Source organism: Oncorhynchus gorbuscha, linkage group LG18 (genome assembly GCF_021184085.1).
Source record: "Oncorhynchus gorbuscha isolate QuinsamMale2020 ecotype Even-year linkage group LG18, OgorEven_v1.0, whole genome shotgun sequence".
Lineage (NCBI taxonomy): Eukaryota > Metazoa > Chordata > Actinopteri > Salmoniformes > Salmonidae > Oncorhynchus > Oncorhynchus gorbuscha.
Window position 1 is genome coordinate 55,198,047 of NC_060190.1, and position 25,788 is coordinate 55,223,834.

The 25,788-nt window shown below is 41.9% G+C and overlaps 1 protein-coding gene across 2 annotated transcripts in view; it reads right to left on the minus strand.

Moving 5' to 3' along the window:
* Nucleotides 1-10,600: 10,600 nt before the first annotated feature.
* The window catches only part of si:ch211-236d3.4 (protein FAM107B), a 52,925-nt gene continuing 37,737 nt past the window's right edge, over nucleotides 10,601-25,788 (minus strand). For both annotated transcript variants that reach the window (XM_046313049.1, XM_046313048.1), the window contains 2 exons: nucleotides 13,127-13,289; nucleotides 10,601-13,019 (listed from right to left, as the gene is read on the minus strand). In XM_046313049.1, coding sequence (XP_046169005.1) covers nucleotides 12,906-13,019; nucleotides 13,127-13,289 — 277 coding nt within the window. In that variant the 3' untranslated portion in view covers nucleotides 10,601-12,905. The remainder of the gene's footprint in view (nucleotides 13,020-13,126; nucleotides 13,290-25,788) is intronic.

The window sequence follows — 25,788 nt, forward strand, 5'->3', positions numbered from 1 at the left end:
AGAGGCGTCACTACAGACCCTGGTTCAATTCCAGGCTGTATCACAACCGGCCGTGATTGGGAGTCCTTTAGGGTGCCACACAATTGGCCCAGTATTAGTTGGGGTTTGGTCTGGGTAGGCCGTCGTTGTAAATAAGAATTTGTTAACTGACTTAACTAAAGGTTAAATAAAAATACATGTATTATGCACAAATTAATACATACTATACCAAATGTAACACATTACGCTCATTTGTGTGTCCTTGATTTTACCTGAGTCCAGGTTGCAGTGTTTATGGCCAATATAGACATTTACATTTACATTTAAGTCATTTAGCAGACGCTCTTATCCAGAGCGACTTACAAATTGGTGCATTCACCTTATGACATCCAGTGGAACAGCCACTTTACAATAGTGCATCTACATATTTTAAGGGGGGGGGGGGTGAGAAGGATTACTTTATCCTATCCTAGGTATTCCTTAAAGAGGTGGGGTTTCAGGTGTCTCCGGAAGGTGGTGATTGACTCCGCTGTCCTGGCGTCGTGAGGGAGTTTGTTCCACCATTGGGGAGCCAGAGCAGCGAACAGTTTTGACTGGGCTGAGCGGGAACTGTACTTCCTCAATGGTAGGGAGGCGAGCAGGCCAGAGGTGGATGAACGCAGTGCCCTTATTTGGGTGTAGGGCCTGATCAGAGCCTGGAGGTACTGAGGTGCCGTTCCCCTCACAGCTCCGTAGGCAAGCACCATGGTCTTGTAGCGGATGCGAGCTTCAACTGGAAGCCAGTGGAGAGAGCGGAGGAGCGGGGTGACGTGAGAGAACTTGGGAAGGTTGAACACCAGACGGGCTGCGGCGTTCTGGATGAGTTGTAGGGGTTTAATGGCACAGGCAGGGAGCCCAGCCAACAGCGAGTTGCAGTAATCCAGACGGGAGATGACAAGTGCCTGGATTAGGACCTGTGCCGCTTCCTGTGTGAGGCAGGGTCGTACTCTGCGGATGTTGTAGAGCATGAACCTACAGGAACGGGCCACCGCCTTGATGTTAGTTGAGAACGACAGGGTGTTGTCCAGGATCACGCCAAGGTTCTTAGCGCTCTGGGAGGAGGACACAATGGAGTTGTCAACCGTGATGGCGCAGTCCTTCCCCGGGAGGAAGAGCAGCTCCGTCTTGCCGAAGTTCAGCTTGAGGTGGTGATCCGTCATCCACACTGATATGCCTGCCAGACATGCAGAGATGCGATTCGCCACCTGGTCATCAGAAGGGGGAAAGGAGAAGATTAATTGTGTGTCGTCTGCATAGCAATGATAGGAGAGACCATGTGAGGTTATGACAGAGCCAAGTGACTTGGTGTATAGCGAGAATAGGAGAGGGCCTAGAACAGAGCCCTGGGGGACACCAGTGGTGAGAGCGCATGGTGAGGAGACAGATTCTCGCCACGCCACCTGGTAGGAGCGACCTGTCAGGTAGGACGCAATCCAAGCGTGGGCCACGCCGGAGATGCCCAACTCGGAGAGGGTGGAGAGGAGTATCTGATGGTTCACAGTATCGAAGGCAGCCAATAGGTCTAGAAGGATGAGAGCAGAGAGTTAGCTTTAGCGGTGCGGAGCGCCTCCGTGATACAGAGAAGAGCAGTCTCAGTTGAATGACTAGTCTTGAAACCTGACTGATTTGGATCAAGAAGGTCATTCTGAGAGAGATAGCGGGAGAGCTGACCAAGGACGGCACGTTCAAGAGTTTTGGAGAGAAAAGAAAGAAGGGATACTGGTCTGTAGTTGTTGACATCGGAGGGATCGAGTGTAGGTTTTTTCAGAAGGGGTGCAACTCTCGCTCTCTTGAAGACGGAAGGGACGTAGCCAGCGGTCAGGGATAAGTTGATGAGCGAGGTGAGGTAAGGGAGAAGGTCTCCGGAAATGGTCTGGAGAAGAGAGGAGGGGATAGGGTCAAGCGGGCAGGTTGTTGGGCGGCCGGCCGTCACAAGACGCGAGATTTCATCTGGAGAGAGAGGGAGAAAGAGGTCAGAGCACAGGGTAGGGCACTGTGAGCAGAACCAGCGGTGTCGTTTGACTTAGCAAACGAGGATCGGATGTCGTCGACCTTCTTTTCAAAATGGTTGACGAAGTCATCTGCAGAGAGGAGGAGGGGGGGAGGGGGAGGAGGATTCAGGAGGGAGGAGAAGGTGGCAAAGAGCTTCCTAGGGTTAGAGGCAGATGCTTGGAATTTAGAGTGGTAGAAAGTGGCTTTAGCAGCAGAGACAGAGGAGGAAAATGTAGAGAGGAGGGAGTGAAAGGATGCCAGGTCCGCAGGGAGGCGAGTTTTCCTCCATTTCCGCTCGGCTGCCGGAGCCCTGTTCTGTGAGCTCGCAATGAGTCGTCAAGCCACGGAGCGGGAGGGGAGGACCGAGCCGGCCTGGAAGATAGGGGACATAGAGAGTCAAAGCATGCAGAAAGGGAAGAGAGGAGGGTTGAGGAGGCAGAATCAGGAGATAGGTTGGAGAAGGTTTGAGCAGAGGGAAGAGATGATAGAATGGAAGAGGAGAGAGTAGCGGGGGAGAGAGAGCGAAGGTTGGGACGGCGCGATTACCATCCGAGTAGGGGCAGTGTGGGAAGTGTTGGATGAGAGCGAGAGGGAAAAGGATACAAGGTAGTGGTCGGAGACTTGGAGGGGAGTTGCAATGAGGTTAGTGGAAAAACAGCATCTAGTAAAGATGAGGTCGAGCGTATTGCCTGCCTTGTGAGTAGGGGGAAGGTGAGAGGGTGAGGTCAAAGAGGAGAGGAGTGGAAAGAAGGAGGCAGAGAGGAATGAGTCAAAGGTAGACGTGGGGAGGTTAAAGTCGCCCAGAACTGTGAGAGGTGAGCCATCCTCAGGAAAGGAGCTTATCAAGGCATCAAGCTCATTGATGAACTCTCCGAGGGGACCTGGAGGGCGATAAATGATAAGGATGTTAAGCTTGAAAGGGCTGGTAACTGTGACAGCATGAAATTCAAAGGAGGCGATAGACAGATGGGTAGGGGAGAAAGAGAGAATGACCACTTGGGAGAGATAAGGATCCCGATGCCACCACCCCGCTGACCAGAAGCTCTCGGGGTGTGCGAGAACACGTGGGCGGACGAAGAGAGAGCAGTAGGAGTAGCAGTGTTATCTGTGGTGATCCATGTTTCTGTCAGTGCCAAGAAGTCGAGGGACTGGAGGGAGGCATAGGCTGAGATGAACTCTGCCTTGTTGGCTGCAGATCGGCAGTTCCAGAGGCTACCGGAGACCTGGAACTCCACGTGGGTCGTGCGCGCTGGGATCACCAGATTAGGGTGGCAGCGGCCACGCGGTGTGGAGCGTTTGTATGGTCTGTGCAGAGAGGAGAGAACAGGGATAGACAGACACATAGTTGACAGGCTACAGAAGAGGCTACGCTAATGCAAGGAGATTGGAATGACAAGTGGACTACACGTCTCAAATGTTCAGAAAGTTAAGCTTACGTAGCAAGAATCTTATTGACTAAAATGATTAAAATGATACAGTACTGCTGAAGTAGGCTAGCTGGCAGTGGCTGCGTTGTTGACTTTGTAGGCTAGCTGGCAGTGGCTGCGTTGTTGACACTACACTAATCAAGTTGTTCCGTTGAGTGTAATAGTTTCTACAGTGCTGCTATTCGGGGGCTAGCTGGCTAGCTAGCAGTGTTGATTACGTTACGTTGCGTTAAAAGAACGACAACAATTATCTTTGATACACAGACGGCTATGTAGCTAGCTATGTAGCTAGCTACGATCAAACAAATCAAACCGTTGTGCTGTAATGAAATGAAATGAAAAATGTGATACTACCTGTGGAGCGAAGCGGAATGCGACCAGGTTGTTGAGTGCGGAAGTTCTATTCAGTAGACGTTGGCTAGCTGTTGGCTAGCTAGCAGTGTCTCCTACGTTAAGGACGACAAATAGCTGGCTAGCTAACCTCAGTAAATTAAGATAATCACTCTAAGACTACACGCTCTAAACTACACAATTATCTTGGATACGAAGACAGCAAAGACAACTATGTAGCTAGCTAACACTACACTAATCAAGTCGTTCAGTTGAGTGTAATAGTTTTTACAGTGCTGCTATTCGGTAGACGGTGGACGTATGCTAGCTGGCTAGCTGCTGGGCAGATAGCAGTGTAGACTACGTTAGGACGACGAAATACAAGTTGCAATAGAAGTGCTGACTGTTTCACTATGTTGTCCTCTTTCTTTTCCTTTTTCTTCTGTCCTTCTTTTGTCCTTATTTTGTCTTCCTTTCTTCTGTTAACTAGATATTTTTTGTTGTTATTCTTTGTAAGCTAGCTAGCTTCTTCCAGGAGAGTCCCTAGCAACTGCTTAGCAACAAGTAAACAATTCTGCTAGCAATTCAGCTAGCTAAGATAACTGTACAATTTTATGAAAAATAGTTAATTTTTCAAAAGCCTGTCTTTTTGGTTTGTTCCTTGTTTTGTCTTCTATTGAGTCTTGCAGTTTTCTCTTGATTTTGTTGATGTACTTCACTCTAAAAAACCATTTAAATCTCAATATATACAGGAGCTCATTTTTCAGCAGCTGCTCAATTTAGAACTCCGGAACAAATAGTTACAGAGATAAACATCAATTTTTCAGGAGAGACCCAGTTAGCTGAAACAGATTTGATTAGTTCTTGCTTTAACTAAGCCATTCTACTTGCTGGTCTCAAGTGCAGTATTTTGAAATTTGAGTAATACTATGATATAGAGTGACCCATATGTACTGTCTATACTTCAATGTGTGTCTGCCAGCCTGAACTCAAGAAGTCGGCCTCCACTAGCTCCTCAGCCTCATTGTCCTCCATACTGTAGCGTGCAGGGAAACACCCTGCAGCACACTTTTCTCTCACTGGTCTCAGGAAGTCAGAAGCTGTGTATTTCCTCAGCAGATCTAACAAAAAGAAAAACACAGTACTGAATAAAAACTCAGCAAAAAAATAAACGTCCTCTCACTGTCAACTGCATTTATTTTCAGCAAACTTAACGTGTGTAAATATTTGTATGAACATAACAAGACTCAACAACTGAGACATAAACTGAACAAGTTCCACAGATGTGACTAACAGAAAGGGAATAATGTGTCCATGAACAAAGAGGGGTAAATATCAAAAGTAACAGTCAGTATCTGGTGTGGCCACCAGCTGCATTAAACACCACAGTGCATCTCCTCCTCATGGACTGTACCAGATTTGCCAGTTCTTGCTGTGAGATGTTACCCCACTCTTCCACCAAGGCACATGCAAATTCCTGAACATTTCTGGGGGGCCCTAGCCCTCACCCTCTGATCCAACAGGTTCCAGATGTGCTCAATGGGATTGAGATTCAGGCTCGTCCCTGGCCATGGCAGAACACTGACTGGCAGAACACTGATTTCTGTCTTGCAGGAAATCACGCACAGAACGAGCAGTATGGCTGGTGGCATTGTCATGCTGGAGGGTCATGTCAGGATGAGCCTGTAGGAAGGGTACCACATGAGGGAGGAGGATGTCTTCCCTGTAACGCACAGCGTTGAGCTTGCCTGCAATGACAACAAGCTCAGTCTGATGATGCTGTGACATACCGCCCCAGACCATGACGGACCCTCCACCTCCAAATCGATCCTGCTCCAGAGTACAGGCCTTGGTGTAACGCTCATTCCTTCGACGATAAACGTGAATCCGACCAACACCCCTGGTGAGACAAAACTGCAAGCCATCAGTGAAGAGCACTTTTTGCCAGTCATGTCTGGTCCAGCGATGGTGGGATTGTGCCCCTAGGCAATGTTGTTGCCGGTGATGTCTGGTGAGGACCTTCCTTACAACAGGCCCACAAGCCCTCAGTCCAGCCTCTTTCAGCCTATTGCAGACATTCTGAGCACTGATGGAGGGATTGTGCGTTCCTGGTGTAACTCGGGCAGTTGTTGTTGCCATCCTGTAACTGTCGCGCAGATGTGATGTTTGGATGTGCCGATCCTGTACCGATCCTGTGGTCTGCCACTGCGAGGACAATCAGCTGTCCGTCCTGTCTCCCTGTATGGTTCATTGAACAAGCATGGAAAACAGTGCTTAAATGCTTTACAATGAAGATCTGTGAAGTTATTTTGATTTTTACAAATTATCTTTGAAAGACAGGGTCCTGAAAAAGTGTCGTTTCTTTTTTTGCTGTGTTTATCTAGGAATAATATCTTAAGTTACTTAACTATCAAATTTATTATTCGATGACAACAAATAACATGTCCACTATTGATAGTGATAGAACTAAGTAAATTAGTATTCAATTATACTCCACAGCTTTTTTCAAAAGTCTCTCTCTCTTGGTCTGAGATCCCTTTTGCCTTTTGGCAAACTCCAAGCGGCCTTTTACTGAGGAGCGGCTTCCGTCTGGCCACACTATCATAAAGGCCTATTTGGTGGAGTTCTGCAGAGATGGTTGTCCTTCTTTGAAGGTTCTCCTATCTCCACAGAGTGAGCTTTGGGTTCTTGGTTACCTCCCTGACCAAGGCCCTTCTCCCCTGATTGCTCAGTTTGGCCAGGTGGCCAGCTTCAGGAAGAGTCTTGGGGGTTCCAAACTTGTTCCATCTAAAAATGGAGGCCACTGTGTTCGTGGGGACCTTCAATACTGCATAATTTTCTTTGGTACCCTTCCCCAGATCTGTGCCTCGACACAATCCTGTCTCGGAGCTCTATGGACAATTCCTTCGACCTCATGGCTTGGTTTTGCTCTAACATGCACTGTCAACTGTGGGACCTTATATAGACAGGTGTGTGCCTTTCCAAAGCATGTCCAATCAATTTTGTTGACCACAGGGGGACTCCAATCAAGTTGTAAAAACCTCTCGTGGATCAATGGAAACAGCATGCACCTGAGCTCAATTTTTGAGTCTCATAGCAAAGCGTCTGAATTCTTATGTAAATACGTTTTTTTTTTACATACATTTGCAAACATTTCTGTTTTCGCTTTGTCATCATGGGGTATTGTGTGTAGATTGATGAGGAAATTGTTTTATTTATCCATTTTAGAATAATGCTGTAACATAACAAAATGTGGAAAAAGTCAAGAGGTCTGAATACTTTCCGAATGCACTATGTAGTATACATTGTCCAACAAGATGCTTACTTGCAGGTTCCTTCTCGACAATGCATCAACATTAAGACATAAACAAAAATATGAATATGAACATAATGTAAATGGCAGTAGAATAAAATAAACATTTTAGCATAAGTATAATACTGGAAGGCACTATTTATATTCCAATATTTACATGTGTATTGGGGATGGGGGGATGGGGGGGCAAGTGTATAAATTGAGCAGTATAATAAGAGTCTGGTAGGATCAGTTGAGATGTGTGTGTGTAGTATGAATCTATGCTGAGTGTACAAAGCATTAAGATCACCTCCTCTTTCTATGACATAGACTGACCAGGGGAATCCAGGTGAAAGCTATGATCCCTTATTGATGTCACTTGTTAAATCCACTTCAATGTAGATGAATGGGAGACGGGTTAACGAATGATTTTTAAGCCTTGAGACAATTGAGACATTGCTTGTGTATGTGTGCTATTCAGAGGGTGAATGGGCAATGGGGAGGGGGGGGCGGGTGCAACTCAATATTAGGAATTGGTTTGTTACCTGTTCAGGTGTCACCAGTTCAGAATTCCAGCCTTGACACTGCTACTCACGTTTCATTTTCTGGTTTGTAACATTATATAGGAAGTGGAATGAGTGCACTGAGGTTGTTTGGCAAAAGAGACAGCTCCCTGGCTCTCCCTAAATGGACCCAATAGGGTCACTGATGATGCATACTGATGGAACGTTGTTTGCTAAAACTTTCTAGAACTTTGTGTGTTTGTCTCTGTAACTTAGCTCACCAAATAATATTATTAATCTCCTGTTCAACATCATTCAATAAACAATCGATGAGTCTAGACGGGTTGTTCTATTATTATTGATTTATTTTGACTTAGATAATAATAAGCCCCTTTATCAACATGAATTCAATCTTAATGTATTTTTATATTTTCTACTACATTACATTTTAAAAATTATTGTGTTGCCTTGTGTTACATACTGTATATTTTAATGACAATTCAGGCTTTCCAGAAAGTAATTTGACTATTTACTTTGCATATATAATTAAGACAGAAAAGGTATTTGATAATATAGATTTTTTTTTAAAATGAGTAATAATTTACTTTAGAACTCCCCATCCCAGATCCGGGATCGTGACTACGGCTCAAGCTCATTACCATAACGCACAATGCAAAAAAATATTCTTAGAAATATTTAACCTCCACATATTAACAAGTCCAATAGCTCAAATGAAAGATAAACACCTTGTTCATCTAAAATGTTTTACGGCGAAAACATAGCACATATTTATATTAGATCACCACCGAAACAAAAGACAAGCGGCGGCCATTTTGTCCCAGAAAAAATACAATTTTAAAGTAGGATTAAAAAATAAACAATACACTAACCTTTTGAAAATCTTAATCAGATGACAGTAATATTACATGTTACACAGTACATTTTTTTTTCAATAATATGCCATTTATATCCATAAATCTCTGTTTACAATGACGACATTTCAAAAAATGCTACTCAAATGTCCGGAGAAATGATGATAGCTCCGACAGATAACGTCAGATAACAAGCAATAAACATGACTAAATATACATGTTCTACATATATTTACAAATATACACTTCTTCTTAATGCAACCGCTGTATTACATTTATTTTTAACGTTACAGACATCGTTCACTGGGCTATACAATTAGACGGCGCTCAGATATTAGCAGTATGTCTCCTCTGCGTTTGGAGTCCACAGAAACCCAAAATAACCACATAAATATTCCCTTACCTTTGATGTTCTTCCATCAGAAGACGTAGAAGGAGTCATACTTACCCAATACATCATTTGGTTTCACGTTGTGTGTCTCTGTATTAGCATATGCTAACAGCTTCAGCTGAAATGCATCCAAAATGACTTCTGGTCCAGCACTCTTGCGCATCAAAACTTCCAATTTACATATTATATGTCGACTAAACTGGTCAAACTATGTGACAAATCGAGCTTTATGATGTTTTTAGCATGTAGAACAAAGATCAGCGCGAACAGACAAACCGGCTTCAAATGCTGGATCATGGAAAAGAACGTACTCCAAATCGGCCGCGTGCAATAGAGTGCATGTTTTTCGAAGGGACACAAGCAATATCGCCCGCCAAACGTCGAGGGCTCATGGGATTCTCACAATGAATGCGCCATTTGAAAGCAGGCATCGCGCTGAAGAAATACATACTGTTCCCAGATCGGTAGCTGCCTGGGAAGGGTGGGGGCGATGACGTCAAAGTTGACCCAACTTTTCTCTCCACAAGAGAGAGTTTGGGAGAAAGGCTGCCCTGAGAGTTCTGCTTTACATACAGACATAATTTAAATGGTTTTAGAAACTTTAGAGTGTTTTCTATTCAATAATTATTATTATATGCATATATTAGCAATTTTGGGGGAAAATATTTTCAGCTTACTATGGGCACGCACTTTCTCCAACGGGGGCAGTATACAGCCCTAGGCTTAAGTGGTTTTAAACAAAACACATTTTTCTATAATAGCACCACTGACAGTATCTTCAGACTATTCTATTACATCCAGCAGGAACAGTAACACCAGTGACAAATCTGCAGAAAATATATAATATCTAAGAAGGCGGCCACAGTTGTTCAAACCACAGTACTTAAATTGTAAATAAATGACTTAATCATGTGATTTGATAAATTAGTTGAATAAAATTTCCTGTTCCCTTTAGTATAAACTGTGTAACACCAGTGACACATCTTTATGCTTCTCATGGAATTACCAAATTAATAATCAAGTTGCTAACATATGAAGAGAGAGTGCAGACTCACCATGTGCTTTTCATAACAGCCCCACCTCCAATGAACCTTTGACCCAGGAATTAGTTGGAAAGAATGTTTTTTTTTTAAATGGCTGTTTTTATAATGGATGTACCACCAGTGGCATGAAATTGAGGGACAACTATTCCCTGTAAATTATTTACAATATTTAGTTGATCTTTTAGTTTTTCAGGTAATCTACTAAATAACTGTAATACTTTCCTTTGTATTATGACATAAAACAATATATTTTAACTCAATAATATGTCACTAAACTACGACTCATGACCCGAGGGACAAGCCATTTTCATAAAACTGACCGTGTTCTACGACAGGGTTTACCAAACTCTGTCCTGGGGCCCCACCTGGGTGTACGTTTTGGTTTTTTCCTTATCACTACAGAGCCGATTCAAATAACCTGATTATTTTAATCAGCTGTGTAGTGCTGGGACAAAAACCAAAACAAACGTACAACCAGGGGGGGCCCAGGACTGAGCTTGGGAAACCCTGTTCTATGATGTATACAATAATGTTTTGCAATGTAACTGTCTTACATATGTTTTATTAACAATAATACACTAAAATTAAAACAAAAAAAATGTATTTTGTGTTATTATCTGACCTTTTTAAGTGATTTCCAGGTGGTGAAGGCGGGCGACAGGAAAGCCACTATTTTTGTGGAATGATCCAGACATTATCAGACCAAATGAAAAGTCACAGTGCAACTATCAATGCAGTGTTTGTCCTTTATTTATTTTCTTAGAAAGGAATACAATTTTCTCCAACTCTTTGTACCTCTCTTCTCAAACATGTACCATAGTAATTTGAAGTACAAACCTTTGTTATTCATAACAATCATTCTGTCATTGTGAAAGCTATTGAAATATTCATACATTAATATATTCATGCTTCTATGCAATGAAGAGACTGAAAAAGAAATGAGATAATGTATTCATGTTTATAACATGTGCAGTTTTGTAATATTAAACATCTTAAGTGGCTTCAGGAGTCAGTAAAGGCAGATATTTCATACAAGTAGAACAATATTTGGTGCAAAAAACACCAAAATACAAATGGCCATCTATATGCAATCAGGATAAAAACATATTAAAGACATTTCAAAAATGACAAATGCATAATTGATTGGTAAAATAAATGTTCAGATACATAATTTCAATGTTCTAAAGTGCCTTATGGAAATAAGATTCAAATGATTGCATTTGATTTTGTATCGCTACATAATACTATTTAAAAAGCGCTGTGATGCAATTACAAATGTGAGAATATCTACCTGGTCTCAGACCTTAAGCACAAAACATAAATATCCCTTTTCAAAACATGTATATGTTACAAAAAAATGGTGAAATGGGGTTAGAGAAAAATCTTTAATAAAACGTATGCCATTTAGCTGATGCTTTTATACAATCTCACACGCACATACATTGTACATATGGGTGGTCTCAGGAATTAAACTACCCTGGCGTTACAAGCGCCATGCTCTACTAACTGAGCTACAAAGGACCGCCATATCTGTCAGTCTCTTGTGTCTTCAACATGCATTCACACAACCACTCACACTCACCTACATACTGTACAAATACTCTTATCTGATTCCTCAGATCATGTGGTTTGATAGTATACCGTTGGTATAAGCGATACACGCACCACCATTTCATAAAGATAGCGTTGGTTTGAACTTTTTGATTAGGATGACATGCAGCTAGAGGTAGGAAGGCACTGTTAGAGATAGGTGCTTTCTCAGTGAGAGATTTCACATTGAGACATGTGACCTTGAATTTCAGATAAATGCCATTAGTAGGAGGAACATTTGATTGTTTACTGTTATTAACAATCTGTACTGATTGTGTGTGCAGGTACAGTGTGCTTCTTATACGGTAACCTAGAGAATTACTATTGGATATACACAGCCTAAGATGAAAAGTGACCACTGCTTTGTTACACACTTGAGAAAAACAACCAACTTTGGCTTTGTCTCTTAACACCTTACGTGTCCTTGTTTCTAGAGTCATTGCAGTACGGAACACTACATCCACTAGTGAATAGCTTCTCCCCTCTTCTTCAGCCTGATCTTATAGACTAGAAGTAACATAGTAAACGTACATTTGACACTTGTATGATATGTTATGTTTGGTATGGTATGGTTCCATAAGACAGAAGGTTACTTAAGGTCAAAACAAAAGTAGGGTGGTTGGTCGGGATGCATGAGTAGGCCTATAACACGAATGTCTAGCAACCCAAAGGTTGTGTATTCAAATCTCATCATGGGCAACATTTAGCATTTTAGCTAATTAACAACTTTGCAGGTATTTACTACTTTTTAGCTACTTTGCAACTACTTAGCATGTTAGCTAACCCTTCCCATAACCCGAACCCTTTAACCTAACTCCTAAGCTTATCTTTAACCCCTAACCCTAACCGTTAGCTTAGTTAACGCTAGCCACCTAGCTAACGTTAGCGAAAACAAATTGGAATTCGTATCATATGTTCAGCAAATTCTTAACATATTGTACAAATTACAATCCGTAACATATCGTATGAATTGTCATTCGTAATATATCATACGAAATGCATGACGGACATCCACAAACTAATTCATACCATACGAAATGTAACATATCATACTATTTGGCGTGTCCCAGAATTACGTTTACTATGTTACGTCTACCCCCGAGTCCAGGTTGTCCTTTTTGACCCTAACACTCACTCTCATGTCAGTTACTCTGGATTGAGATATCACAGATACAGTTTGACCTATCCCTGTAACAGTAGCCATTGCAGAGTCAACCTTCCTTCTCTGTCTCTCCCGCTGTGTCTCTGCTCTGAGTGGGTTAGTGAAGGCATTGTGTCATGGCTTGCCGACCAGTCCTTGTAGGTAGAAGTTCCTTGCTGTTGTCTTGAGTGGTGCAGTCAGAGCAACACAACACAGCTGTTCTGTGTCCACTCACACGCATAATACACACAAGTGTACAAACTTCAGCAGATTCCAACTCAATGGTATACTTGGACCGGTTTGTCCCTACACCTCTTTCTCTCCATTATTGTGAAAGGACGTCCGTCTCAAGTTCTCCTTGACCTTGACAAACTCTGGGGCTCTCACAGTCTCCTCTTTTTTCCCCTGCTCCTTCTCCAGCTGAATCAGAAACAAAAGGGTGTTAATTCAATCAATTACGATTAGATTAAATTGTAAAAAGCTCTATAGCAATATAATTGTATTGACCGATTGATGATCTCTCCTACCTCTTCTAGCTTCTCCTTCCTCTTGAGGAGCTCTTGTTCCAGAGGGGAGATCTTCTTTCTGGCCTCATCTTCCTCCTTCCTCTGCTTGATGATCTGTTCCCTCTTCCTGGCCTCCAAGACACGCTGCAGCTCCGGCTTAGACTCCATCCCAACACCGCCACTCCTGAGAGACCGAGAGAGAAGGTATTTACTAAGGTCATCTGCATTTTAATTTAACTTCAGTGTTTTACTCTTGTCTCCAGCAGAGGGACCTCTAATCATGCTAAATGCTATGTTCTGATTTTGCTCTCTCAAACAACATCCTTTCCTCACCCAAAGCAGTGGTGTGTGGGTAAAATCACTGAGGGAAAAAAGCCATATTATAACCTATGTGTAGTGATAATTGCGTTGGTTGCTGTATCGTGTTAGATAATATTGCTTGACAACCTGATATACAGTTGAAGTCGGAAGTTTACATATACCTTAGCCAAATACATGTAAACTCAGTTTTTCCACAATTCCTGACATTTAATCCTAGTAAAAATCCCCTGTTTTAGGTAAGTTAGGATCACCACTTTATTTTAAGAATGTGAAAAGTCAGAAAAATAGAGAGAATGATTTATTTCAGCTTTTATTTCTTTCATCACATTCCCAGTGGGTCAGAAGTTTACATACACTCAATTAGTATTTGGTAGCAATGCCTTTAAATTGTTTGACTGGGTCAAACATTTTGGGTAGTCATCCACAAGCTTCCCGCAATAAGTTGGGTGAATTTTGGCCCATTCCTCCTGACAGAGCTGGCGGAACTGAGTCAAGTTTGTAGGCCTCCTTGCTCGCACACACTTTTTCAGTTCTACCCACACATTTTCTATGGGATTGAGGCCAGGCTTTGTGATGGCCACTCCAATACCTTGACTTGTTGTCCTTAAGCCATTTTGCCACAACTTTGGAAGTATGTTTGGGGTCATTGTCCATTTGGAAGACCCATTTGCGACCAAGCTTTAACTTCCTGACCGATGTCTTGAGATGTTGCTTCAATATATCCACATAATTTTCCCTCCTCACGAAGCCATCTATTTTGTGAAGTGCACCAGTCCCACCTGCAGCAAAGAACCCCCACAACATGATGCTGCCACCCCCGTGCTTCACAGTTGGGATGGTGTTCTTCGGCTTGCAAGCCTCCCCCAGTTCTATTTTTGTCTCATCAGACCAGAGGACATTTCTCCAAAAAGTACAATCTTTGTCCCCATGTGCAGTTGCAAACCTTAGTCTGGCTTTTTTATGGCAGTTTTATGGCAGGAACAGTGCCTACTTTCTTGCTGAGCGGCCTTTCAGGTTATGTCGATATAGGACTTGTTTTACTGTGGATATAGATACTTTTCTACCTGTTTCCCCCAGCATCTTCACAAGGTCCTTTGCTGCTGTTCTGGGATTTATTTGCACTTTTCGCACCAAAGTATGTTCATCTCTAGGAGACAGAACGCATCTCCTTCCTGAGCGGTATGACAGCTGCGTGGTCCCATGGTGTTTATACTCGCGTACTATTGTTTGTACAGATGAACGTGGTACCTTCAGGCGTTTGGAAATTGCTCCCAAGGATGAACCAGACTTGTGAAGGTCTACAATTTTTTTCTGAGGTCTTGGCTGATTTCTTTCATTTTTCTCATCATGTCAAGCAAATAGGCCTTGAAATACATCCACAGGTACACCTCCAATTGAATCAAATTATGTCAATTAGCCTATCAGAAGCTTCTAAAGCCATGACATCATTTTATGGAGTTTTCTGAGCTCTTTAAAGGCACAGTCAACTTAGCGTATGTAAACTTCTGACCCACTGGAATTGTGATACAGTGAAGTTAAATAATCTGCCTGTAAACAATTGTTGGAAAAATTACTTGTGTCATGCACAAAGTAGATGCCCTAACCGACTTGCCAAACCTGTAGTTTGTTAACTTCTTATGGTATAGGGGACGCTTGCATCCCACTTGACCAAAAGCCAGGGAAAATGCAGAGTGGTAAATTCAAATAAAATGATATAAAAATCTAACTTTGATTAAATCACATATATACAGTAAGATACTAAATTAAAGCTACACTCATTGTGAATCCTGCCAACATGTCAGATTTTAAAAAGGCTTTTTGCTGAAAGTATAAGAAGCTATTATCTGATGATAGCACAACAGTAAACAAAGAGGGTAGCATATTTCAACCCTGCAGGCGCTACACAAAATGCAGAAATAAAATATAAAACATGCCTTACCTTTGACGAGCTTCTTTTGTTGGCACTCCAATATGTCCCATAAACGTCACAATTGGTCCTTTTGTTCGATAAATTCCGTCCATATATATCCAAAATGTCAATTTATTTGGCATGTTTGATCCAGAAAAAAACAGCTTCCAAATTTTTATTTAATTTTTCCTTTATTTAACTATGCAAGTCAGTTAATCTTAAAGATCGGGTGAATTTTTTCAACTTTTTGTTAAAAATCGCGCAAAATTTCAAGTCCTGCTACTCATGCCAGGAATATAGTATATGCATATGATTAGTATGTGTGGATAGAAAACACTCTGAAGTTTCTAAAACTGGTTAAATCATGTCTGTGACTATAACAGAACGTGTGTAGCAGGCAAAACCCCAAGGAAAACTGTTCACCAAAAGAAAAATATATACATCCCTCCACCAGTTGTCTGTATTGTCTATGGCAAGGGAAAATAGATAGCGCCCAGTTTACAAAGCCTACAGCTTCCACACGATGTCGCCAGTCTTGGCAATTGGGTTGAAGTTAATCCTTGGTGAAATGAAGAATAGGCACTTCCTGTCATCAGGTACACCGGAGGAAGTTATGAAAGAGAGAATATCGACCGTGATCAATTTGATCAATTATTAACGTTTACTAATACCTACAGTTGGATTACAAAAGTAGTTTGAAGTGTTTTGTCAAAGTTTATAGGCAACTTTTTTAATTTAAAAAAAATTATGTCGCATTTTGGAAAACTGTTTTTTCCTGGATCAGACGGGCTTCATAAATGGACATTTTGGGTATACATGGACGGATTTAATCGAAAAAAATACCCAATTGTGATGTTTATGGGACATATAGGAGTGCCAACAAAGAAGCTCGTCAAAGGTAGTGAATGTTTTATATTTTATTTCTGCGTTTTGTGTAGCGCCGGCTACCCTAATTCTTTTGTTTTACGTACCCTTCAGGTATTTCGGGGGGGGGGGGGTTGCATGCTATCAGATAATAGCTTCTCATGCTTTCGCCGAAAAGCATTTAAAAAATCTGACATGTTGGCTAGATTCACAACGAGTGTAGCTTTAATTGAGTACCCTGCATGTGTGTTTTAATGAAAGTTTGAGTTTTAGCGAGTACTATTAGCATTTGGCGTTGCACATTTGCATTTCCACTAGCGTCTCACCTTGCTCTAAGAGGTTATTAAGAACAAATTCTTATTTTCAATGACAGCCTAAGAACAGTGGGTTAACTGCCTGCTCAGGGGCAGAATGACATATTTGTACCTTGACAGCTTGGGGATTTGAACTTGCAACCTTCCGGTTACTAGTCCAACGCTCTAACCACTAGGCTACCCTGCCTAGTTGTGCAACGTCACTACAAAATATTTCAAAAGTTGTCTGTAAACTTTGCCAAAACACTTCAAACTACTTTTGTAATACAACTTTAGGTATTTTTAAACGTTAATAATCGATCAAATTGAAGACGGGTCTATCTGTGTTCAATACAGGAAGACAACAAACCAAGCTACTTTTCAAGTCTTGCGCAACTCTCAACAGTATTACGCAGTTCCTAGATGGCCGTACTTCTTCATTGCACAAAGGAATAACCTCATCCAAATTCCAAAGACTGGTGACATCCAGAGGAAGTGGTAGGAACTGAAAACAAGTTACTAAGAAATATCGTTTCCCAATGAGAACTCACTGAACAGACAGAGACCTCAATAACAAAAAATCTGAACGGTTAGTCTTCAGGGTTTTGCCTGCTACATAAGTTCTGTTATTCTGTTATACAGACATGATTCAAAGAGTTTTAGAAACTTCAGAGGGTTTTCTATCCAAATATACTAATAATATGCATATTTTATATTCTTGGCATGAGTAGCGGGAGGTTGAAATTGGGCACGCTATTTATCCAAAAGTGAAAATGCTGCCCCCTATACCTTAAGAAGTTAACAAGAATTTTGTGGAGTGGTTGAACAACGAGTTTTAATGACTCAAACATATGTGTATGTTAACTTCCGACTTCAACTGTATAGGCCTATGGCTGAGACAATAAGAAGACACAGTGAGCAGAATAAATTCAACATCTGTCCGGTGAAGTCCACAAACAGTTACGTGACATACAGCATGGTAGAGCAAGTTAATGTTTCTGACATTTTCAAACCACTAAATAACTATTGATTTAGAACCACAGAGAGTTACCGCAAGTTGCAAAGAAAACAGGAGCTGCTGCCACTCTTCCAGCACCATGATAATGTTTCAACATCATCTAAACACCTATGCTTAGTCTAATACAGTTACAACTAAAAGATACCAATAACGATTTACTCCAATCAACGTAAGCTAAATATGATGTGACTGTCCATGTTACCATGTTACTGATTTCTGTTTGTGTTTGTGTGTGTGTGTGTGTGTGTGTGTGTGTGTGTGTGTGTGTGTGTGTGTGTGTGTGTGTGTGTGTGTGTGTGTGTGTGTGTGTGTGTGTGTGTGTGTGTGTGTGTGTGTGTGTGTGTGTGTGTGTGTGTGTGTGTGTTCATGCAAAGAAAAAACATGTTGACTCAGCCTAATTGTAGAGAAAAGCCAACACCATCCTCCTCTTTTATGTTCCCTAAACGGCAGTGGTGGAAAAAGTATCCAATTGTTATACTTGAGTAAAAGTAAAGATATCTTAATAGAAAATAACTCAAGTAGTCAAAGTCAAAGTAAAAGTATAAATCATTACAAATTCCTTATTAAGCAAACCAGATAGCCAGGGGAACACCCCAACACTCAGACATAATTTACAAACTAAGCATTTGTGTTGAGTGAGTACGCCAGATCAGAGGCAATATGAATGACCAGGGATGTTCTCTTGATAAGTGCGTGAATTTGACCATTTTCCTGTCCTGCCAAGCATTGAAAATGTATCGAGTACTTTTGGGTGTCAGGGAAAATGAATGGAGTTAAAGTACATTATTTTATTTCGAAATGTAGTGAAGTAAAAGTAAAAATGGTCAAAACTATAAATATTAAATTAAAGTACAAATACCCCCAAAAACTACTTAAGTGGTACTTTAAAGTATTTTAACTTAAATACTTTACACCACTGCTAAATGGTCTATAACTCGGTCACACAGTACATACTTTTAGTTTTTGTTTTCCTACGCTTGCTCGCTAGCCTAACTGCCTTTCATGGGCAACGATGCGCCAGCCCAGCTAGGTAACATTAGCCTAGTACATCTAACCACATGTTGCACTTCCATCCTCTCTGGCCAGGGGCACAATGTATGAATTAATGGTTTGATCGGAATCTGCGTTATAAATCACATGTAGATGCTACTATGGAGAATTAGGTAAAACCACAAGTCCAAATCCCTATATATATTCCTGTCTAATTTAAGAAAAGGACGATTTTAGCTAGCCAGCTAGCCACCTGAGGACAGCAACACAATGAGACGCAACAATTCAAGTTTTTTTTCTGTCAATGACATTTGGCTTCAGATGTAATGTGATTGGTGTGAAGCCAAATCCAAACTGGCTTCCCTTTTTTTTGGTGTGCCAGGACTATTCACAGCTGAGCTCACTCAGTTTAGCTTAACGCTGATTGGCTATATTTGATATATTTTGTTTTCAAGGGAGGCCAAATGCTTGCTGACAACAGTGTCATACCCTTTTCGACCTGACGGCGTCAGTTATATGGACAACACATACTGAGACAGGGGCACAGTTTTGTTAGTTCGGATGCTTTCTCCAGTGAGATACTGTATATTCAGCCTCTTGCGATTTGAAGGACATTTGTAAAACTCAGAGATCAAAAAAATTATTGTGTATGTTTTTTAAAATACTTTTTTCTTGGTCAAATTTTGGGGGAAACCTGGCTCCCCTTGACATCCATAAATACACACCACTGCTCACCCATTGATTTTTTTTCAGGATTCAATTATATTAATATGACAAAAATAAAATGCAAAAGGATTATGTTGCATTTTAGCAAATAACAATTGCATAGAAGTAAAGCTTATTTCCCTGCTCATAAATGCTCCTGTAGTCCTAACAAGGGCTACGGGACTTGTGATCCACAGACCGGTGTTTGTCTCTAAATCTCTATGGTGATGCCAGATTAATTAGGATCCTGTTTTCTTATTAGACAGAAAAAGACAGCAGGAAGCACACCGCTGAGGTTTGGTGGTGGGAGCCTTGTTTTGTTTTATCCGAAAGGAAGAAAACCATCTTTCTCAATTGTTAATCAACTTTGAGTTTATTCAATCACAGTATATGCCCTCTAAAACTCATCAAGAATTCATTCAATATCTCCCCCCAATATCTCACATCAGACCTCTTCAGTGAAATGCCATTATACTCAGGATAAGATAGAAAGTGTTGAGCTCTCTTTGTAACCCTCCTCTCACCTCTCCTCTTTGAGACTGCTAATTCAATTAATCTCGTGCCTTTGGCCCCCTTAGGGAGGTGCAGTCACCGTAGTTTTTGTTTGGTAGAGAGAGTGAGGGCTGCTATTGAGGTGTGATTAGTGTTTTTGTTCATTTTGTCCCTGCTCATCAAATAAGTCAGAGCGGTGTACACACGCACGCACGCACGCACGCACGCACGCACGCACGCACGCGCACGCACGCACGCACAGTTTATAGCAGTAGCCTGTGTACTGTAGATAGTTTATGAAAGAAACACACTACCAAAAAATCTGTAGAAGATATAGTTTGATCGCCAAGCACAGGACAAGAATAGCACAGTGAAAGGGCTAATATTTGAGTCCACTATATTACTTTCTGGTTGTTGTCATCCATAGTCCTATTCATAACATACTCTGGGATCTCTGACTCCTCTATACCTTCTCACTGCTCAAAAATCAATATTCACAGTCCTTTCTTACTACTCAGCATTGTAAACAGCATTGACATTTGAAACAAAACATGTTTTTTTCTGTGTTGTGGTCCATGCTTTTTTCCCCCTTTCATCTTACATCTACCACCTCAGACATTATTTATTTATTTTTATTTCACCTTTATTTAACCAGGTAGGCTAGTTGAGAACAAGTTCTCATTTGCAACTGCGACCTGGCCAAGATAAAGCATAGCAGTGTGAGCAGACAACAGAGTTACACATGGAGTAAACAATTAACAAGTCAATAACACAATAGGAAGAAAAAAAGTGGAGTCTATATACATTGTGTGCAAAAGGCATGAGGTAGGCGAATACTTACAATTTTGCAGATTAACACTGGAGTGATAAATGATCAGATGGTCATGTACAGGTAGAGATATTGGTGTGCAAAAGAGCAGAAAAGTAAATAAATAAAAACAGTATGGGGATGAGGTAGGTAAAAATGGGTGGGCTATAAGCCGATAGACTATGTACAGCTGCAGCAATCGGTTAGCTGCTCAGATAGCAGATGTTTGAAGTCGGTGAGGGAGATAAAAGTCTCCAACTTCAGCGATTTTTGCAATTCGTTCCAGTCACAGGCAGCAGAGAACTGGAACGAAAGGCGGCCAAATTAGGTGTTGGCTTTAGGGATGATCAGTGAGATACACCTGCTGGAGCTCGTGCTACGGATGGGTGTTGCCATCGTGACCAGTGAACTGAGATAAGGCGGAGCTTTACCTAGCATGGACTTGTAGATGACCTGGAGCCAGTGGGTCTGGCGACGAATATGTAGCGAGGGCCAGCCGACTAGAGCGTACAAGTCGCAGTGGTGGGTGGTATAAGGTGCTTTAGTGACAAAACGGATGGCACAGTGATAAACTGCATCCAGTTTGCTGAGTAGAGTGTTGGAAGCAATTTTGTAGATGACATCACCGAAGTCGAGGATCGGTAGGATAGTCAGTTTTACTCGGGTAAGTTTGGCGGCGTGAGTGATGGAGGCTTTGTTGCGGAATAGAAAGCTGACTCTTGATTTGATTTTCGATTGGAGATGTTTGATATGAGTCTGGAAGGAGAGTTTACAGTCTAGCCAGACACCTAGATACTTATAGATGTCCACATATTCAAGGTTGGAACCATCCAGGGTGGTGATGCTGGTCAGGCGTGCGGGTGCAGGCAGCGAACGGTTGAAAAGCATGCATTTGGTTTTACTAGCGTTTAAGAGCAGTTGGAGGCCACGGAAGGAGTGTTGTATGGCATTGAAGCTCGTTTGGAGGTTAGATAGCACAGTGTCCAAGGACGGGCCGGAAGTATATAGAATGGTGTCGTCTGCGTAGAGGTGGATAAGGGAATCGCCCGCAGCAAGAGCAACATCATTGATATATACAGAAAAAAGAGGATTGAACCCTGTGGCACCCCCATAGAGACTTCCGGAGGACCGGACAGCATGCCCTCCGATTTGACACACTGAACTCTGTCTGCAAAGTAATTGGTGAACCAGGCAAGTCAGTCATCTGAAAAACCGAGGCTACTGAGTCTGCCGATAAGAATATGGTGATTGACCGAGTCGAAAGCCTTGGCAAGGTCGATGAAGACGGCTGCACAGTACTGTCTTTTATTGATGGCGGTTATGATATCGTTTTGTACCTTGAGCGTGGCTGAGGTGCACCTGTGACCGGCTCGGAAACCAGATTGCACAGCGGAGAAGGTACGGTGGGATTCGAGATGGTCAGTGACCTGTTTGTTGACTTGGCTTTCGAAGACCTTAGATAGGCAGGGCAGGATGGATATAGGTCTGTAGCAGTTTGGGTCCAGGGTGTCTCCCCCTTTGAAGAGGGGGATGACTGCGGCAGCTTTCCAGTCCTTGGGGATCTCAGACGATATGAAAGAGAGGTTGAACAGGCTGGTAATAGGGGTTGCGACAATGGCGGCGGATAGTTTCAGAAATAGAGTGTCCAGATTGTCAAGCCCAGCTGATTTGTACGGGTCCAGGTTTTGCAGCTCTTTCAGAACATCTGCTATCTGGATTTGGGTAAAGGAGAACCTGGAGAGGCTTGGGCGAGTAGCTGCGGGGGGGGGGGGGGGTGGAGCTGTTGGCCGAGATTGGAGTAGCCAGGCGGAAGGCCCGGCCAGCCGTTGAAAAATGCTTGTTGAATTTTTCGTTAATCATGGATTTAACCGTGTTACCTAGCTTCAGTGCAGTGGGCAGCTGGGAGGAGGTGCTCTTGTTCTCCATGGACTTCACAGTGTCCCAGAACTTTTTGGAGTTGGAGCTACAGGATGCAAACTTCTGCCTGAAGAAGCTGGCCTTAGCATTCCTGACTGACTGCGTGTATTGGTCATCAATGCTCAATGACACAAAAATACTTATCTAGAGTGAGAGAGTGAACGAGAGAGGTAGCGAAACAGCAATCAGAGAAAATGGAGACCACTCAGTAAGAATGAGAAAGACTGTTCAAGTTGATGACCTGCACTCCCATCCCAGTGGTGTGGCTGATCTCCCAGCGCTGTAAGGGCTCTCTCTCTCTGTCATGGTGCCCAACACAGATGGCCTGTTCTGGGCTTTAGCCGTACCCCTTTTAGCACTAGTAGCAGTGCCAACCCAAGCCCAGTAGATACATGTAGATGCTTAATTGAAAGCATGACACCCTGCCAGCTTACCTCTGAATGTGTGTGTGTAGGTTGTACAGTTTAAACTACGGTCCTATTCAATGTTGACTTAATATCTATCAATGTGCTCAATTTCATAAAAAGGTAAATTAATAACATTAATGAAAATGAATGTCACTATAATTTCAAGTACATGTGATGGTGAATGCTTGCTAAAAATATTTACACCAAGTGTGATGTTTAATTATTTTTAACTCAGAAGGAAATATCAAGAGGATCAGGTAAGTGGTAAAACAGTCAAATAACAATATTGAAATGTCACTATCAATCATGTTACTCGTATGCAAATCAGACACCTTTCAGCATGGAATAAACATCAAGGTAGGAATTCCGATAAGAATCATGTAAGTAATAAATAAATAATCATAATTTGGCAGTACGTCCAACCGGCCTCACAACTACAGACCACGTGTAACCATGCCAGCCCAGGACCTCCACATCCGGCTTCTTCACCTGCGGGATTGTCTGACCAGCCACCCGGACAGCTGATGAAACTATGGATTTGCACAACTGAAGAATTTCTGCACAAACCGTCAGGAACGGACTCAGGGAAACTCATCTGCATGCTTGTCGTCCATATGGCATCGTGTAGGCAAGCAGTTTGCTGATATCAACCATGTGAACAGAGTGCCACATGGTGGCAGTGGGGTTATGGTATGGGCAGGCAAAAGCTACGGACAACTAACACAATTGCATTTTATCGATGGCAATTTGAATGCACAGAGATAACGTGACGAGATCCTGAGGACCATTGCCGTGCCATTCATCCGCCACCAGAATGTACTGAAGTACATGTAACCACCTCTGGCTAGCAGCTAGCAGTAAAGCTGGCCAGCAGTCCAATCGATCAAAACATTCTAAAGTAAGCACTACGTGATCAACACCTGCATTGCATTGTTTGCTGTTTGGGGTTTTAGGCTGGGTTTCTGTACAGCACTTTGAGATATCAGCTGATGTACGAAGGGCTATATAAATACATTTGATTTGATTTGATTTGATACTACAGTGTGGAGTATAGGATTCTACGGTGTACTACAGTTTTACTACAGAATTCTATAGAATTCTAAATGAAGTACTATAGTGTTCTATAGTAAACTGTAGTATTTGTTATGTGGGAAGATATTGGATACTGTAAATTAGACTTGAATGTTCTGCTATATTTATCTATTAACATTTATGTTTTATATTCTTCCCATTTCTCACACTAATTACACTCCAGGTTTTAGTGTACTGTGACTTTCTCTCTGTCAGATCAATACTAGGATGTGGATATATTCGATAAGAGTCATATTACTAGAAGATAGACAGACAGCAGATGTGACATGCATGTCCTTTTCTACCAGATTTGCTTCACAATGAATGATTTATTAGTAGACTAGTGGGTTATGACTGATTGGTCTGGCTCTTCTGTAGGATATTGTTATTATAACCTATTTAGCGCCTGACTGATTAACTGACCAATGCTACAGAGTAAACAAGTTCAGATACAGGTCAGACACACCACACAGATAAGACGGGAAATTATCGTACTGTAGAGAGATTACAGAAAGGGAAGTTAAGAGCAGATAAGGGAGATATTTGCCTGTTGTATACTGCATTTCATATTCCTGGAAATTGGGTTTCCGCGCAATGGCAATCTTTGACATTCTACGGCATTCTACGGCATTCTACAATGACATTTTTCTTGCGTATTAGAGAATATTAGGATTCATGTTTATGATCACTGAAAACCATGATTATAAAGAGAAATCCGACTGCATAATGACACAAACAAGAAGAACACTAGAAGAATGTCATTTTTACTTCCAGAGCCTGGTTTTCAATGGGCCTACTCTTCAATGGCAGTGAAACAGCAGGGCTGGAGGGGCATAAACGGTCCTCTGTTGCCCACTCTCTTAAGGGTCTGAGTTCCCACTGTCACCTCATGGAGGGTTGGAGTACTGGAGCCATGGGGATTTGCCCAGATCCCAACAACTCAGTGATAGGGACAGGATCGTGGTGGGCTGTCACCTAGCAACAACTGGCTTCTAATGGGCCTGCTAATTAAAGAGATGTTGATCAAGAGAGACAGACGACAGGCTTCAATGGAGAGAAAATACTGCTCTGTTTGGGTAGTTGCTATTTGATATGCCATATACTGTCTGTGCAGTATTTATTTAGAATGCTTAGCAGCAGTATAAAGTTGAACCACACTTTTCTGTTCACCCCACCACTATTACAATCACAGCTGGACTTGTAATGAACTTGCAAATTTTTCCTAAATGCTGGCATGTTTTTCTTCATACCAAACTCCAAACAGAGCTGATTCTTTGAAGCCCATTTAGAATTCCTATTTGAGACATTTTAAATAGGGGGTGTTTTCCCCTTCCATCCCCCATACCCAAACCTGCATGCTGAATATATCCTGCTTCCTTAGTTTAAAGGGAGGCATCTGCTGCTTTGAACAGTCCTCTTACTTCCAGTGCTGCAGTAGCTAGCGAAATATTTCTGGAACTTTTAAGTGTACTTACTAGCCTATGTTGTGAGTGGATGACCAATACCACTTTCAGAAAGCATTTTAGAGGGGCAGTGAGAGGGTAAATGGGAATGCTGCCTACGATCACACTTTGTTTAGATCATTATGACCCTTTTTAAACCTATCCTTTCTGTTTGTTATGTTGTTACAATACAGTACCTTTGGCTTATATAAATGAGAAGCTAGATTACACCTTTGTCATCTGACCTTTCATGACTAATGTTTATGTTTTCGAATGTACTTCTCCTTTTATGTAAATCCATACATGTTGAGGCATGTACAGTGATCACTAGAAATCCTGTATTTCTTTATTTACGTAATGCCATGATATGGGTATGTGCCTAAAATATCATATCATATGAATCTATAATTGGGAATTACGGTTGGAAATATCCATCCTCTGTGATA